Raw genomic sequence first — 13,065 nt, forward strand, 5'->3', positions numbered from 1 at the left:
TACTAAAAGTATACCATAAATACATAAGCATCATAGAGACAGGAGAGAAACTGTTAGCTAGAAGACTACATATTTTTCTACTACATGTGTAAGAAAAGCTAAATGACTAAGTCAGATGGTCTCTCCTTCCTCCCCCGCCTCCTGTATTAATGCTATTTTTGTTTTTTAAAGGGGAAACTTCAGATTCAACTACCTCTTTCCTTTCACCCAGTTTCATCCTTAATAGCAGCCACTATATATGTGCAAAGGGACAAACACAGCTGTTTCATACACACGTTATCACTAAACCTCACATCAGCCCTGCCTGGTATGCTTACCTGAGAGGTGAGAAAACTAGTGCAGTCAAGTACCTCGCTAGTAAGTGTCTGAACTAACACTTAGATTAGGACAAAATTTACTTGAGTCAGCTGGATTAGAGACCATCTCTTCTTTTTACTGCTCTTCCTATCACATTTAGGACATTTTCACTGAAAATGAGATTGTACTCCCCATTGTCAGGCCAAATCAATTTCAAGTTATACTTCCTCTGTTAACAATATGTTGAACGAATGCACCAACATTAATTTTTCTAATCCAAGACAATTAATGATTTTCTATTTTATACAAATTGTTCTACCATTAGCTTTTTGAACCTGCAGCTTTTAAATGAACTGATGACACTTCACTGACACGCAAGATACCCAAATAACTTACCAGCACCAGATAACACTAAGTACCAAAACTCGCGTCTGTGACTAGATTATAATGTGGGTCTTCATTCTTCATCCATCTTAATCCAACACAAAACTTCGTAATAGAAGTTTATACCCACAAAAACCTATGCTCCCAAAATAATTCATACCTGCACACGTTGGTAATGTCCGCACCTGAATAACCTTCCATGTTTTCTGCTATACTCGCAAGGTCAACATCATCAGCCAATTCCAGCTCACGTAGACTTATCCGTAACAGCTCCTCCCTGCCTTTTGCTAATGGTAGAAACAAATTTTAAAATGTAAGCCTTTGGGAGATGGGTGTAACTCAGTGGTAGCACATGCTTAGCACATAGGAGGTCCTGGGTTCAAGCCCCAGTACTTCCATTTAAAAAAAGGAAAAAAAGATTTTTTAAAAAATGTAACATAAACAATGTTTTACTTTTCTCAAGTCTACTTCAAAAAGTTGTTTTTCCAATTCTTAGAGCTCATCTGGTTAAAAAATGTAAGAGTTATTCCTCATTTATTTTATTTTTAAAATTTTGATTTTGATTAATTTTAATTTTTGTATTAAAGTATTTCATTGAATTTTAAATTTCCTAGTATCAAGGCTTTAGGCTCTAGATATAGCCAAACCAGTTAATAATAAGAAAAGACATCCTACGTTTGTCTTTAAAAGGGAAGTTAAGTAATTAATACCAAATTTTAAAATTTCTATGCAAAACTACCTAAGAGTTAACATGAACTTTCTGACTCAAATGAAGATACCTGATGGTAATGGAATATAGATTCTTTTTTCAAGACGTCGTCTTAAAGCCTCATCAATATCCCAAGGAAAATTAGTAGCTGCCAGGACCATAACCATTTTGGAAGGGTCATCATTTTCAGAAGCACCTCCAACACCTTAAGGAAGGGTAAGAATACAGTAAAAAGACACAAAATAGATCTCAACTACTGAAAGATTATCAAATATTTCACAACATTAAAAGGCAAGGTAATCATCAACCCTCCTTAAGACTTATAAAGCTAACTGGTACATACATGAATTTGTGGTCCAAGAAAAGTGAGTTTTTACAGTGTGCAAAAAATATGACTTAAAATAAATTGAATCAGTTCAGCTTAACTACATAGCAATTAAAAAAATTCTTCAAAACCATACATATCCCTCTCTAAAGCCAATTTATCTGCATTTATTTCAATTTTATGGCTAAAAAAAAGATGAGTGTATATGCCAAAGGGTGCCCTGTGAATGAACAGCCATTATTTCTGCTGTCACCACTGTCACTGTGCCCGATTTACTGCTGTCCACCTCCATGACCTCCTCGCCCCCCCACCTCGTTGTCTGGAGCTGTGTGGTTAGCACTAGGAGTGGGGCTTAGTCCACGCCTAGGCACGTGCGTACCATCCATCTGAACCAGCAGCTCAGCTTTCACCCTTCTGCTTGCTTCATGCTCTTCAGACGTCCCTCTGCGACTACAGATGGAATCTATCTCATCAATAAATATGGTGGCTGGAGAATAAAATCGAGCCTGAAGGAAGAAACCATGCAACACCAGGTTTTTATTTCATCTAAAAATAATCTATAGTTTAGCAATTAGAACATAGCCACACTGCACATCTCTCCCTCTTGTCCTAATTCTGAGGAGAGAGGACAGAATTGGAACAGCTGAAATACAGTTTCTAACATAGAATTATATACTTAAATATTACATGGCAACTCTGTACCATTCAATACTATAACTGGCTGTATTTACTTATGAGTCGTACAAATACAGGATTATCCTGTACACAACAATGATATGGGTAACAATGGTGGGAAAACATGTACAGATATTGGTGAGTGTTCTAAAGTTCTAGAAAAAAATTTGTTAAATAGAACCATTACCTTAAATAAAATCATATAGATTCCCTCTAAGAAATTCTAATTAAATAGCTATTTTTCATTTGGCTGACACAAGCGCAGCTGACCCCTGAACAATGCAGGTTTGAACTGCATAGGTTCACTTATATGTGGATGTTTTTCAACAGTAAACACTACAGTTCTACACGGTCCGCGGCTGGCAGAGTCTGCAGATGCAGAGGAACCGTGGATACAGAGGGCTGACTATACGTTATATGTGGATTAACCTCCATGTTGTTGAAGGGTCAACTGAGTTTTATCCTTCAGAGGACAATCCTTAAGGATATCCTTAACAGTCAATTTATATGGCCTAAGGTTTGGGGGTTTTTTTAGATAAAATTCATATAACATAGAATTCATCATTTAAACTATTTTAAAGTGTATAGTTCAGTATTTAGTATGTTCACAATGTTGTGCAACCATCATCACTATCAAATTCCAGAACATTTACATTGTCCCCTAAAGATAACCTGCACCTCTTTCCTGCTAGCCCTTGGCAATCAATAATCTATTTTCTGTCTCTTGGATTTGCCTAACCCGGACATTTTAAATAAATGGAGTCGTACAATATGGGGCCTTCTGTGTCTACCTTCTTTCACTCAGCATGCAACGTTCAATGGTCAATATTGTAGCAGATGGAATACTTCATTTTTTTTATGGCTGAATAATATCCCCTAAGTTTATTTTTGTATATTAAATGCTTTTCTTTCTTAAACCAAAGGATGGGGAAAATTATCTATTATGTAATAGATCTAGTCAAGTATTAATCTAGTAAATAGTTGTGTCAAGACTCAACAGTATCACCCTTTTCTAAAAGAAGCATTTTATTACAGTAACTAAAGCTTACTGTTAATAATTTTTAAACAAAACATCCAAACTTATAGAATCATGGCGCAAGAAATCTTGAACCTAAATGATGACAAAGATTTCTCAAAACAGCTTAAGTGAACAAACAGCATTTTAAAGGTTTTCCTAAAAATAGAAGTCCACAACAGCAAGGGAACATTAGACTTGAACATGCCAAGTGTACTGGGCCTCTCAATTCTTTGAGCCATGAGGTTACAATTTAGTATCCTCTAAGAGGCAATTAACTGTGTTGAAAGCACTGTGCCTCCAAAATATGGATTTAGTTTTAGTCTGCTCACTTAGAAAATCCTAACATTTAAATCTCATTTTCTTTTCTAGTTAAAAATTTGAATTCTAAGTCATCTATCCCCTCCAAAAAGATAATACCATTTTGAGTAAGACATCTTTATTTGGATTTTAGGTATGATGTACAAACATTTTTGTACTTTCTTTTCAAGAAACAGAGGGGAAGAAAAAAAACTGGATGGAGGGAAAGAAAGAAAAAAGCAAACATGAAAGAAAATTTGTAAGTGAAATTCTAGCTAGCAACCAGCTACCAAGAGAACCTACATTGACAAAAATTAACTTTCAATCTGTTGCCACACCAAGCAGAAACGACTAGACTGATTCTTTCCCAGTACTGAGGGTGTGTGGAATGGTCTGACTTAAAGCTGAAGCTGTGTGGCACATGTAAGTTGGCTCTGGATGACCCGGGAAGGGGACACTAATTGTTTTTGCCTGCAGGGCACCCCTTCTTCTGGTAAGAGAAACTCTCTTTTTCATTTGTAAATCATCTCTTTCTCATTCTTATTCCACTACTTCAAGAGAGCCAACTTTGTTGGAGTCCCAAGGGTATGATTCAGGCCTGGCCAATCAGATCACTCCAAATCTCTAGCCAAAATGAAAGGTCCAGCATGTGATTCAAAAGAGGCCAAATGTTAAATCTCTTGGAACAACCGAGAATTGAAGACTAATTTCTCAGGGATTACCATAAGGAAAACAAAAATTAGGCCTAGGCTTCTGATGGCTATCTTGGTCACCATATGGACCTGCCAATGTCAAGGCCAACCCACAGGTAAAAAGAGTCCAAAGCTCAGGGAGAAACAATTCCTGAGGATACTTGAATTGCTGGGTCCTGCTACGCCTGAAACTCTAAAATGCACCTTCTGATCATTCCCAGTTATGTGACCCAATATATTATTCTTTCTGTTTGAATACATTTGATTAGATTTCTGACACTTGAAAATAAAAGTTCTTGACAATACAGCAAAAATTATACAATTAAGTTTTTGTATGCTTTGTTACCAAGTCATATGAAAAACTCTGGACAGATTTTAGTAATATTTAATTGGCTTCATTCAAAATATAGGCCTTGAAGCATGCTCACTTGGAGGGATTCTTGGTGGGGGGCATTCAAGAGAGAGGCAGTCATCTACAGAGAAGTCAAAACCAAGATAAGAGAGGCAGTACAATTTTACTCCTTGAGAGAGGCCACATAACATACAGAAAAAATCAAGATGGTTTCAAATGGGCCATAACCAAATTTCAGAAAGGCAGAAGCTCCAAACTGCAGGCACTGGGTTGTGACTGAGCCACTGCTGAAGTGAGCAACTCAAAGAGCATACTCTTGAGTAAGCAAGGATTTTTTTAAAAAGATGGTTAAGGTTTTCCCAGGCAATACTAGGGAAGCCAGTAAAACATAAGCTGTTTGATAAGCCTTTATAAACCACACTATAAAAAGATACTTAAATTAGCACTCTGTAAGAGCCTTTCCCTCAAAGAAGAAAATGGCCATTTTTCCCAAATATACAATCCTACGTAAGATGGAAATAATCTGTGAAGCGAAAAGCTGTTGAATTCCATCCAAACACTCAACCAGAACTTGCTGAATTACATTTCTTCTACTGATACTCAGATGTGTGGTGGGGCAAGAAGGAAAAACAACTCAACGTACTTAATCCAAAAATTGGGTCATTAAAGTCGGGGTATTTGGTATAGTTAATATATTGGAGGTAATCTAAGCTCCGTATCTACTTAAGATTGTCATCTTTTTCTCATGATTGTTATAACACAGCATTTACTATATTATAACTAAGTCTGCTGATTGAAAAAGCATTTAATTTCACATTGCTAGAGCCGATCAGTAATGCAGATCCTGTAATGTGAGCACATCCATGAGCTAACAGAGAAAAGCCCGTCCTCCAGAGGAGCGGAGACAAAGAGAAACGCGAGTCATTCATGTTAGTAAAAAACTTCCGGCTGCAAGGGCACAGGAGTCACACTCGGGGCACAAGTCGCCCTGCCAGTGATTCTACATGTGTGCTGCAGATAGTTACAACTCACTTTCTCCCCTTTCAGAGGTAAAGAATCATTAGAGTTGTCTCAAACATTCACCATTTCAAACAGAAGACGAACAAGCTTCTCAGACTCTCCTCTGTACTTGGAAGTCAGAGTTGATGAAGAGACATTGAAGAACGTTGTCTTGCATTCTGTAGCTACTGCTTTAGCAAGGAGGGTCTTCCCTGTGCCAGGTGGGCCAACCATCAACACTCCCTGTTGGGAACAGAACAGCATCAACAAAGGATTCACCTGCCATTGTTCTAATTCACAACAATTCCATTAGTAAGGATCAATTTTCAACCAACTTTTAAAAATATTAAGACAAACAAGAGACAAAGATAAACAGAATACTTTTTCACACATTTACTTTTTCCATTACCAAAGTAAAGTAACAACATAATTAAAAATTTGGAACTAAGAAATAAGAAAAACATAATCAATATAATATTGATACTGTATATCATACCTAACACAGGTACCATTAGTATCTGGATATATATCCTGCTGGTCTTTCTGCTCAAATTAGTTGTTTTTTTTTTTTTTACATAGTTGTACTCAAAGCATGACTACAAGTTTTTATCTTGTTTATCACTTAACATTTCAAGAATCTTTAAAAATAAGTACAGAATTAGCTATTAGCATGTTTTCCAAATCCAAGAGTTTCTGGACAGTCTCTTTTCAAATCAGCACATGACTTTAAAAAAGTAACTCATTAGATGCAGATATGTCTTATTAATTTCTTAAGAACAGTTTCAAGAAATACAGATACAAGTTCCGTACCATGACATGTAAAATGAAATATTTTTGCATTAGGTGACTTGTTTATACTTGCAAATGTAAGCTCACTATAAATCTGCTATGTGTCCAATTTTCCAAAGATCACATTGTACCTATTTCTTATTCTGGGAACCTCACAACAGTTTTTGGTTTAAGCAAAGTTCTGTGTAACACAACATAGTTTTTAATTTAAAATTTGTTTTACTTAATACTCTATTTTCTCTTCTCATTTCCCACAATACAGACAAACATTGACTTTCTACAGCAATGCATCTGCCATTCGCTTTGACAATGCTGTAACAGCAGTACACTTACTTTCCATGGTCTCCTAATGCCCTTAAAGAATTCTGGCATCCACATTGGTAAGACCACAGCTTCCTTAAGCAACTTTTTAGCTTCTACTAAATCAGCAATATCATCCCTGAAAGAGAAGATATTTTACCAACAACCTTAGATTATATATTTAATTCTGTGTAGTCATTCTTGAGATTCACTGGAAGTACACGATTTTACATTGCTGACAGAATGCTAAGTTTCTCCCTAGCACTGGTGAGCTAACACAATGTGCTGAGGCCTGCTATGCCAACCAGTATGTAGAAAGAACACAATTTGAATCTTTAATTCCTGGCAGTTCTGATTTTTCACCTGGTGAATGAGAACACAGGTTATACGCCTACTCTAAAGTACTATCATGCCATCTTTATTTTATTTTATTTTCTTTCTTTCTTTCTTTCTTTCTTTCTTTCTTTCTTTCTTTCTTTCTTTCTTTCTTTCTTTCTTTCTTTCTATCTATCTAACTGGGGGTATATGTGTGTGTGAAATAAAAGCAACATATATTGGATAAACTTATAGATAACATGCATAAGAGTCACTGCCGTTTTACCATTAGAGGATGTCCCAAAAAGATGATAAAATTTTGTGATCCTGTTCCCGTTCTGTATATAGGATTTTTTAAATTTAATAAAAAATTTATTTTATTACTACTTATTTCACTAAATTTAAAAATCTCAGACAAAAACTGGTACAGCCTGAACCACAGTGAAGTTTTTCATTATGTGTCATGCTCACATCTCATGTACTCTGGGGTACCATCCTCAAGGATGGGTCTTCAGTGCATGCCCACACTTGCTCCATTTCCTATTCCAAAAAGCATCATCAGCACCCAATTACTTTCTTGTGATACAACTTACCATCGAACATTGGGATTCTGAGAAATTATATCTCTTTCCAAAGCCTCTACTAAGTCTTTGTCATATCCAGTACTATCAAATTTATTTGTCTCTGGTTCTGTAACTGCAGCAGGTGACTTGTTCTACACAAATAGAGAAAAAGGAAAAAACAAGAGCTTTTGATTGACTTAAAAGTTACATTTTGTTTATGTGAATCAAAAACAAAGATTGAATTCAAGTGACATTTTTTCAAAAGCTAATGTAATGTACAAGTAATAAGGAAAGAATCAAAGACTCTAAGTTATCCTTCTACATCAACCTTAGAGTTTCATACTCAGTTTTTATTTTTACATAAAAAGTATGGCAATAGTGTTAAAGAAAATAAAAATATTATGCATATGAACTGATAAGAATAAAAAAATTGATTCTGAGATACACTGTGGTTACTAGCAAAAATCAGAAGAGACACCTCAGTCCTTAGATGGATTCCCTCCCAGTTTCTGTGATGACAGCCATTTGGGCTGCAGTTCTTAAGCTGTGCACTAAAGTAACCCACAGCATGACGGCAAACTCACAGGGCACTGCAGGATATTTTTAGTTTTTGAGGGAAACACAGTAACATCTGTTTGAACATTGGGTGAACTTTCAGCTCGAGGTAGTTCAGTATTTACGTTAAGATTGTTGCAATCTTTTCTTTTTTTTTTAACTTTTTTAAATTGAGTTATAGTCATTTTACAATGTTGTGTCAAATTCCAGTGTAGAGCACAATTTTTCAGTTATACATGAACATACATATATTCACTGTCACATTTTTTTTCGCTGTGAGCTACCACAGGATCTTGTATATATTTCCCTGTGCTATACAGTATAATCTTGTTTATCGATTCTGCATTTTGAAATCCCAGTCTGTCCCTTCCTACCCCCTGCCCCCACGTTAAGATTGTCACAATCTTTTAAATTGTCACAATTTCTTTCAATGATGCCGTATTTTTGTGAAGCTGGGTTTTTGGCAATTGCTGTGAGAGAAGATACAGTGGGGAAAATCAGTATGGAAGAGGAATGAGAGTGGAATGCCTGCCTCCAAAGTCTGAGAAAGTGTGCAGTGTCCAACACGTGTTGTTAGGACATAAACAGTTATTTGAACCTAACTTCATAAATGGATAGGTGTTCTTTTTGTCCTAGAGCTGCTGTAAAAAAATTACTGAGACACTCATGAATTTAATGAGTCAAGAAAATATAAGAAACTTTGCGTCAGTGTAAATGATCATTTATTTAGTCTTAGGTACTAGGACTGGTAAACAATCTTCATTAACATTTTTTTTGCCCATAACATGACGATTTCTTTGTCACTGGTGTGGTCTAAAGTTGTAGTTAAGTCAGTCTAGACGTAGCCAATATTTATGATATTTAGTCTCACACCGGATGACCAAATAAGCACTCGTCTCACAATTTACATATTCAATATCCAATAGTGACACAAAAATTCAAGGAAGGTATTGCGTAACATTTAAAAGAGGGGGTTATCTCTTATTTATGAAGTTAATCATTCGGAGATATTTATCAAGAACCTATTCTGTGCTAGCAGCAGCAAGGGAAGTTGGACGGAAGTTGGTGGTGACTTCTCTGGGTTTTCTTTTTCTTTCATATATCTAGGCTTGAGGCTGAAGAAGCCAACAACCCAGAAACCACAACATGGGCAAACAAAGAAAGCTCCGACGAAAGCTTGCTTTCTCTAGCCATAAGACGAAGAAAGGGACAGGCTGGCAAAAAAAAAAAAACACTTCTAGACAACAACATTCTACTCCAGTAAAGCACCACAGAAAAGGCTGTGGCCCAGCCCTAATCAGGCCAGCAAAGGCCAAGTGGGGAGTCTAGATTTCCACACTTGGGAGGCTGTTATGAGGCATCCAAAACCCCCATCAGGGTGGTATCAGTGGCCAAGTAGGGAGCTGGAATTTTCATCCCTGCCAACCAGTAACAAGATCCCCACTCAGTCAGTGGAGACCACAGAGGGAACCTTCCGCCCCACCTAGCAGTCACGAGGCACAGAGGCTATTATGTCAGAGGAAGACTAGTAGAGAGACAGTATAAGGCCCCGACCACTTGCCACAGTCTCACTAGAGTTTACACGGAGAGCCTTTACCACAGCTCAGTGGCAGTAAGAAGACATCTCCCACTATTCGGGTGTCAACAGAGGCTGGGGAAGAGGAAGCCTGGGTTTCTACCTTTACCTCGCAAGGATGGCTCCTCTTCCCCCTAACCTTCCCTGCCCGAGCAGTGTCAGCTAAAAGAGTAGGTTTAAATTTAGATCTAGAGTACCATAACACAATACGAAAATGTCCAGGTTTCAACAAAAAAGTCACTTGTCATACCAAGAACCACAATCTCAAATTGAAACTTAAAAAAGCAATCAACAGATGAGAAAACTCAGATGACAGGTACTAGGATTTTCTGACAGATTTAAAAGCCACTGTGATTAGAATGTTTCAACAAGCACTTATCAACATGTTTGAAACAAACTAAAAAATAGAAAATCTCAGAAAGGATTAGAAAACAACAAATTAACCCATTTCAATACACATTATAATTAAATTTCTGAAAACTAAAGACAAAAAAAAAAAGGATGTATCTAGAGAAACAATATCTGCCTAAAGGGGAAAACGATTTATATAAAACAGATTTCTCCTGAAAACCAAGAAGCCCAGAAGGAAGGGGTAGAAAATTTTTAAAGAGCTGTAAGAAAAGAATTGCCAACCCAGAATCCTCTACCCAGCAAAAATATGCTTTGGGAATGAAAGAGAAATAAAAACATATGTAGATGAAGGAAAAGTGAATTTTGTCACCAGGAAAAGAACAACCCAAAAGAAAGATTAAAAGAAGTTCTCTTAACAGAAAAGACACAATAGTTAAGAAGGAATCTTGAAACATCAGGGAGGAGGAATGAACACAGTAAGCAAAATATGGGTAAATACAAAAGGCTTTTTCCTCTTGAGTTTTCTAAGTTATGTTTGACAGTTGAAGCAAAAATTGTAACACAGATGGTGCTCTAAATGAATGTAGAGAAAATACTTGAAACAATTACAAATGGGGAAGGATAAAGAGATATAGAGAGATTCCTGTACTTCACTCAAACTGGCAATATGACAATACCAGTACCACTACAAATTCCATATATATAAAATCTAGAGTAACCACTGAAAAAGCTAATACAGACATATCATCTGCAAATATATCCCTCATTTAGTAGGTGGCCTTTTCATTTTGTTGATAGTTTTCTTTGCTGTGCAAAAGCTTTTCAGTTTGATGTAGTCCTATTTATTTTTGTCTCCCCTGCCTAAAGAAACACAACCAAAAAATACTGCTAAGACCAGTGCCAAAGAAAGTACTACCTATGTTTTCTTCTAGGAGTTTCAGGTCTTACTTTTTAAGTCTTTAATCCATTTTGACTTTATTTCCATATTTGGTGTTAGCAAGTAGTCTAGTTTGATTCTTTTGCATGGCACTGTCCAGTTTTTCCAGCACCATTTATTGAAGAGGCTGTCTTTTCTCCATTGTATGTTCTTGCCTCCTTTGTCATCAATTAATTGACCATATAAGTAAGCGTTGATTTCTAGGCTCTCTATTCCATTCCATTGATCTATGTGTCTGTTTTTGTGCCAGTACCACACTGTTTTGATGACTGTAGCTTTGTAGTATAGTTTGAAATTAGGATGCATGATACCTCTAGCTTTGTTCCTTTTTCTCAAGGTTTTTTGGCTATTCGGGGTCTTTTATGTTTCCATATAAATTTTAAAATTGTTTACTCTAGTTTTGTGAAAAATGTCATTGGTATTTTAATAGGAATTGCACTGAGTTTGTAGATTGTCTTGGATAGTATGGTCATTTTAACAATATTAATTCTTCTAACCCATGAGCACATATATCTTTCCATCTGTGTTGTCTTGAATTTCTTTCGTAAGTGTGTTTTATCTTACCATATCTTACCTTAGCTCATTTTCTGAGTACAGAACTTTTACCTCCTAAGATAGATTTATCCCTAAGGATTTTACTCTTTTTGACGCAACAGTAAATGGGATTGTTCTGTGCTCGTTTCCTTTTCTCTAGTCATTGTACAGCTACTATTTAGAAGAACAGTAGCTCAATATAGAAAGACTGTCAGAATGCACTGCTTATTGAACAGAACAGGCTACTTTATAATTCTAGTCATGGCTAAAAAAAATCATGCATATAGAAAAGAATTAGAAGCATATTCATGACATTAACAGAACACTGAGTGGATAAGAATGTGAGTCTGAATTTTCTTTTATTTGTTTATTTTCTAATTTTCTGAAGTGAGAATGTAATAAAAGACTTTAAGTTGGAAAAAAAATCTACTCATCCTTTATGACTTAATGGTTTTATCTCTTCCATAAAGCTTTCTGAGTACCACATTCCCCTTCCAAGAATTCTGCTATGTTTAGTCACTAGCTGCCATCACTGTTTAGCATCTAATTATTCTATAATTGTTTGAAATATATTAGTCTGGTCTCCCCAAATATAAGTTTCTCAACACTGGGCATATATTTTCAACAAAGACACAGTGGCTGATTTAGTTAGAAATGAACCTATTCTATATATCTGTTCTTTGGTAGTCAACTCTTGAGGATTTTAGCAAGTAAGCAATGTCTGTACTTAGCAAAGACACAGATAAGACCTCCTCTTATTGTAGCTAATTTTATGTTTATTTACTATACTCTCTCCCCTTACCCTGTTCTTGAAACAATGCAGAACCAAAGGTTGGTGGAAACACTGTATGTTTTAAACTGAAGGCTAAAATATTTTCACTGATAAATAAGAACTTATTTTTTTTTAAGTGAGCCTCCTTTTGGGCAATTTGTTTTTATCCTACTTTTAATGTTTCTACTTTTGGATTTAGATAAATTAAAGGGTATTTTGAGTGTAGTCATCAACTTCTAAAATATTTCATTAAAAAATTTTTTTAATGCAATGGTAAAACTGTTTAAGCTAACAGCAAATACAGTAAAAATCTCAGTTACCTGGAATGTCTGGGAAAGAATAACTAATAGTTACTGATTATGTACTAGGTACCAAAAAATGTTATCTCATTTATCTGACAAAACCCCTATGAGACAGGTGTTAAAAATAACTATACACGAGGAAACAAAATTTAGAAAGACCAAATAGTTTATGGTAATACAGCCAGAAACAGCAGGGCTGCTGGTTAAATATAGGTCTACCTAATTCCAAAGCCCATACTCTTAACCATCATGCTATATTTGTGAAAAGCTTTATATTTGCCTGCTTTAACAAGCAAATCATATTAATTCAGTTTATCTTGGAC

General features: G+C 35.9%; 1 protein-coding gene across 4 annotated transcripts in view; it reads right to left on the reverse strand.

Annotated features, from left to right (window-relative positions):
* KATNA1 (katanin catalytic subunit A1) overlaps window positions 1–13,065 on the reverse strand; it is a 28,661-nt gene that overhangs the window by 562 nt on the left and 15,034 nt on the right. For all 4 annotated transcript variants that reach the window (XM_006197733.4, XM_072966018.1, XM_072966019.1 and 1 more), the window contains 6 exons: window positions 7,746–7,867; window positions 6,871–6,976; window positions 5,833–5,991; window positions 2,095–2,221; window positions 1,461–1,595; window positions 842–968 (listed from right to left, as the gene is read on the reverse strand). In XM_006197733.4, coding sequence (XP_006197795.1) covers window positions 842–968; window positions 1,461–1,595; window positions 2,095–2,221; window positions 5,833–5,991; window positions 6,871–6,976; window positions 7,746–7,867 — 776 coding nt within the window. The remainder of the gene's footprint in view (window positions 1–841; window positions 969–1,460; window positions 1,596–2,094; window positions 2,222–5,832; window positions 5,992–6,870; window positions 6,977–7,745; window positions 7,868–13,065) is intronic.

Source organism: Vicugna pacos, chromosome 8, assembly GCF_048564905.1.
Source record: "Vicugna pacos chromosome 8, VicPac4, whole genome shotgun sequence".
NCBI lineage: Eukaryota > Metazoa > Chordata > Mammalia > Artiodactyla > Camelidae > Vicugna > Vicugna pacos.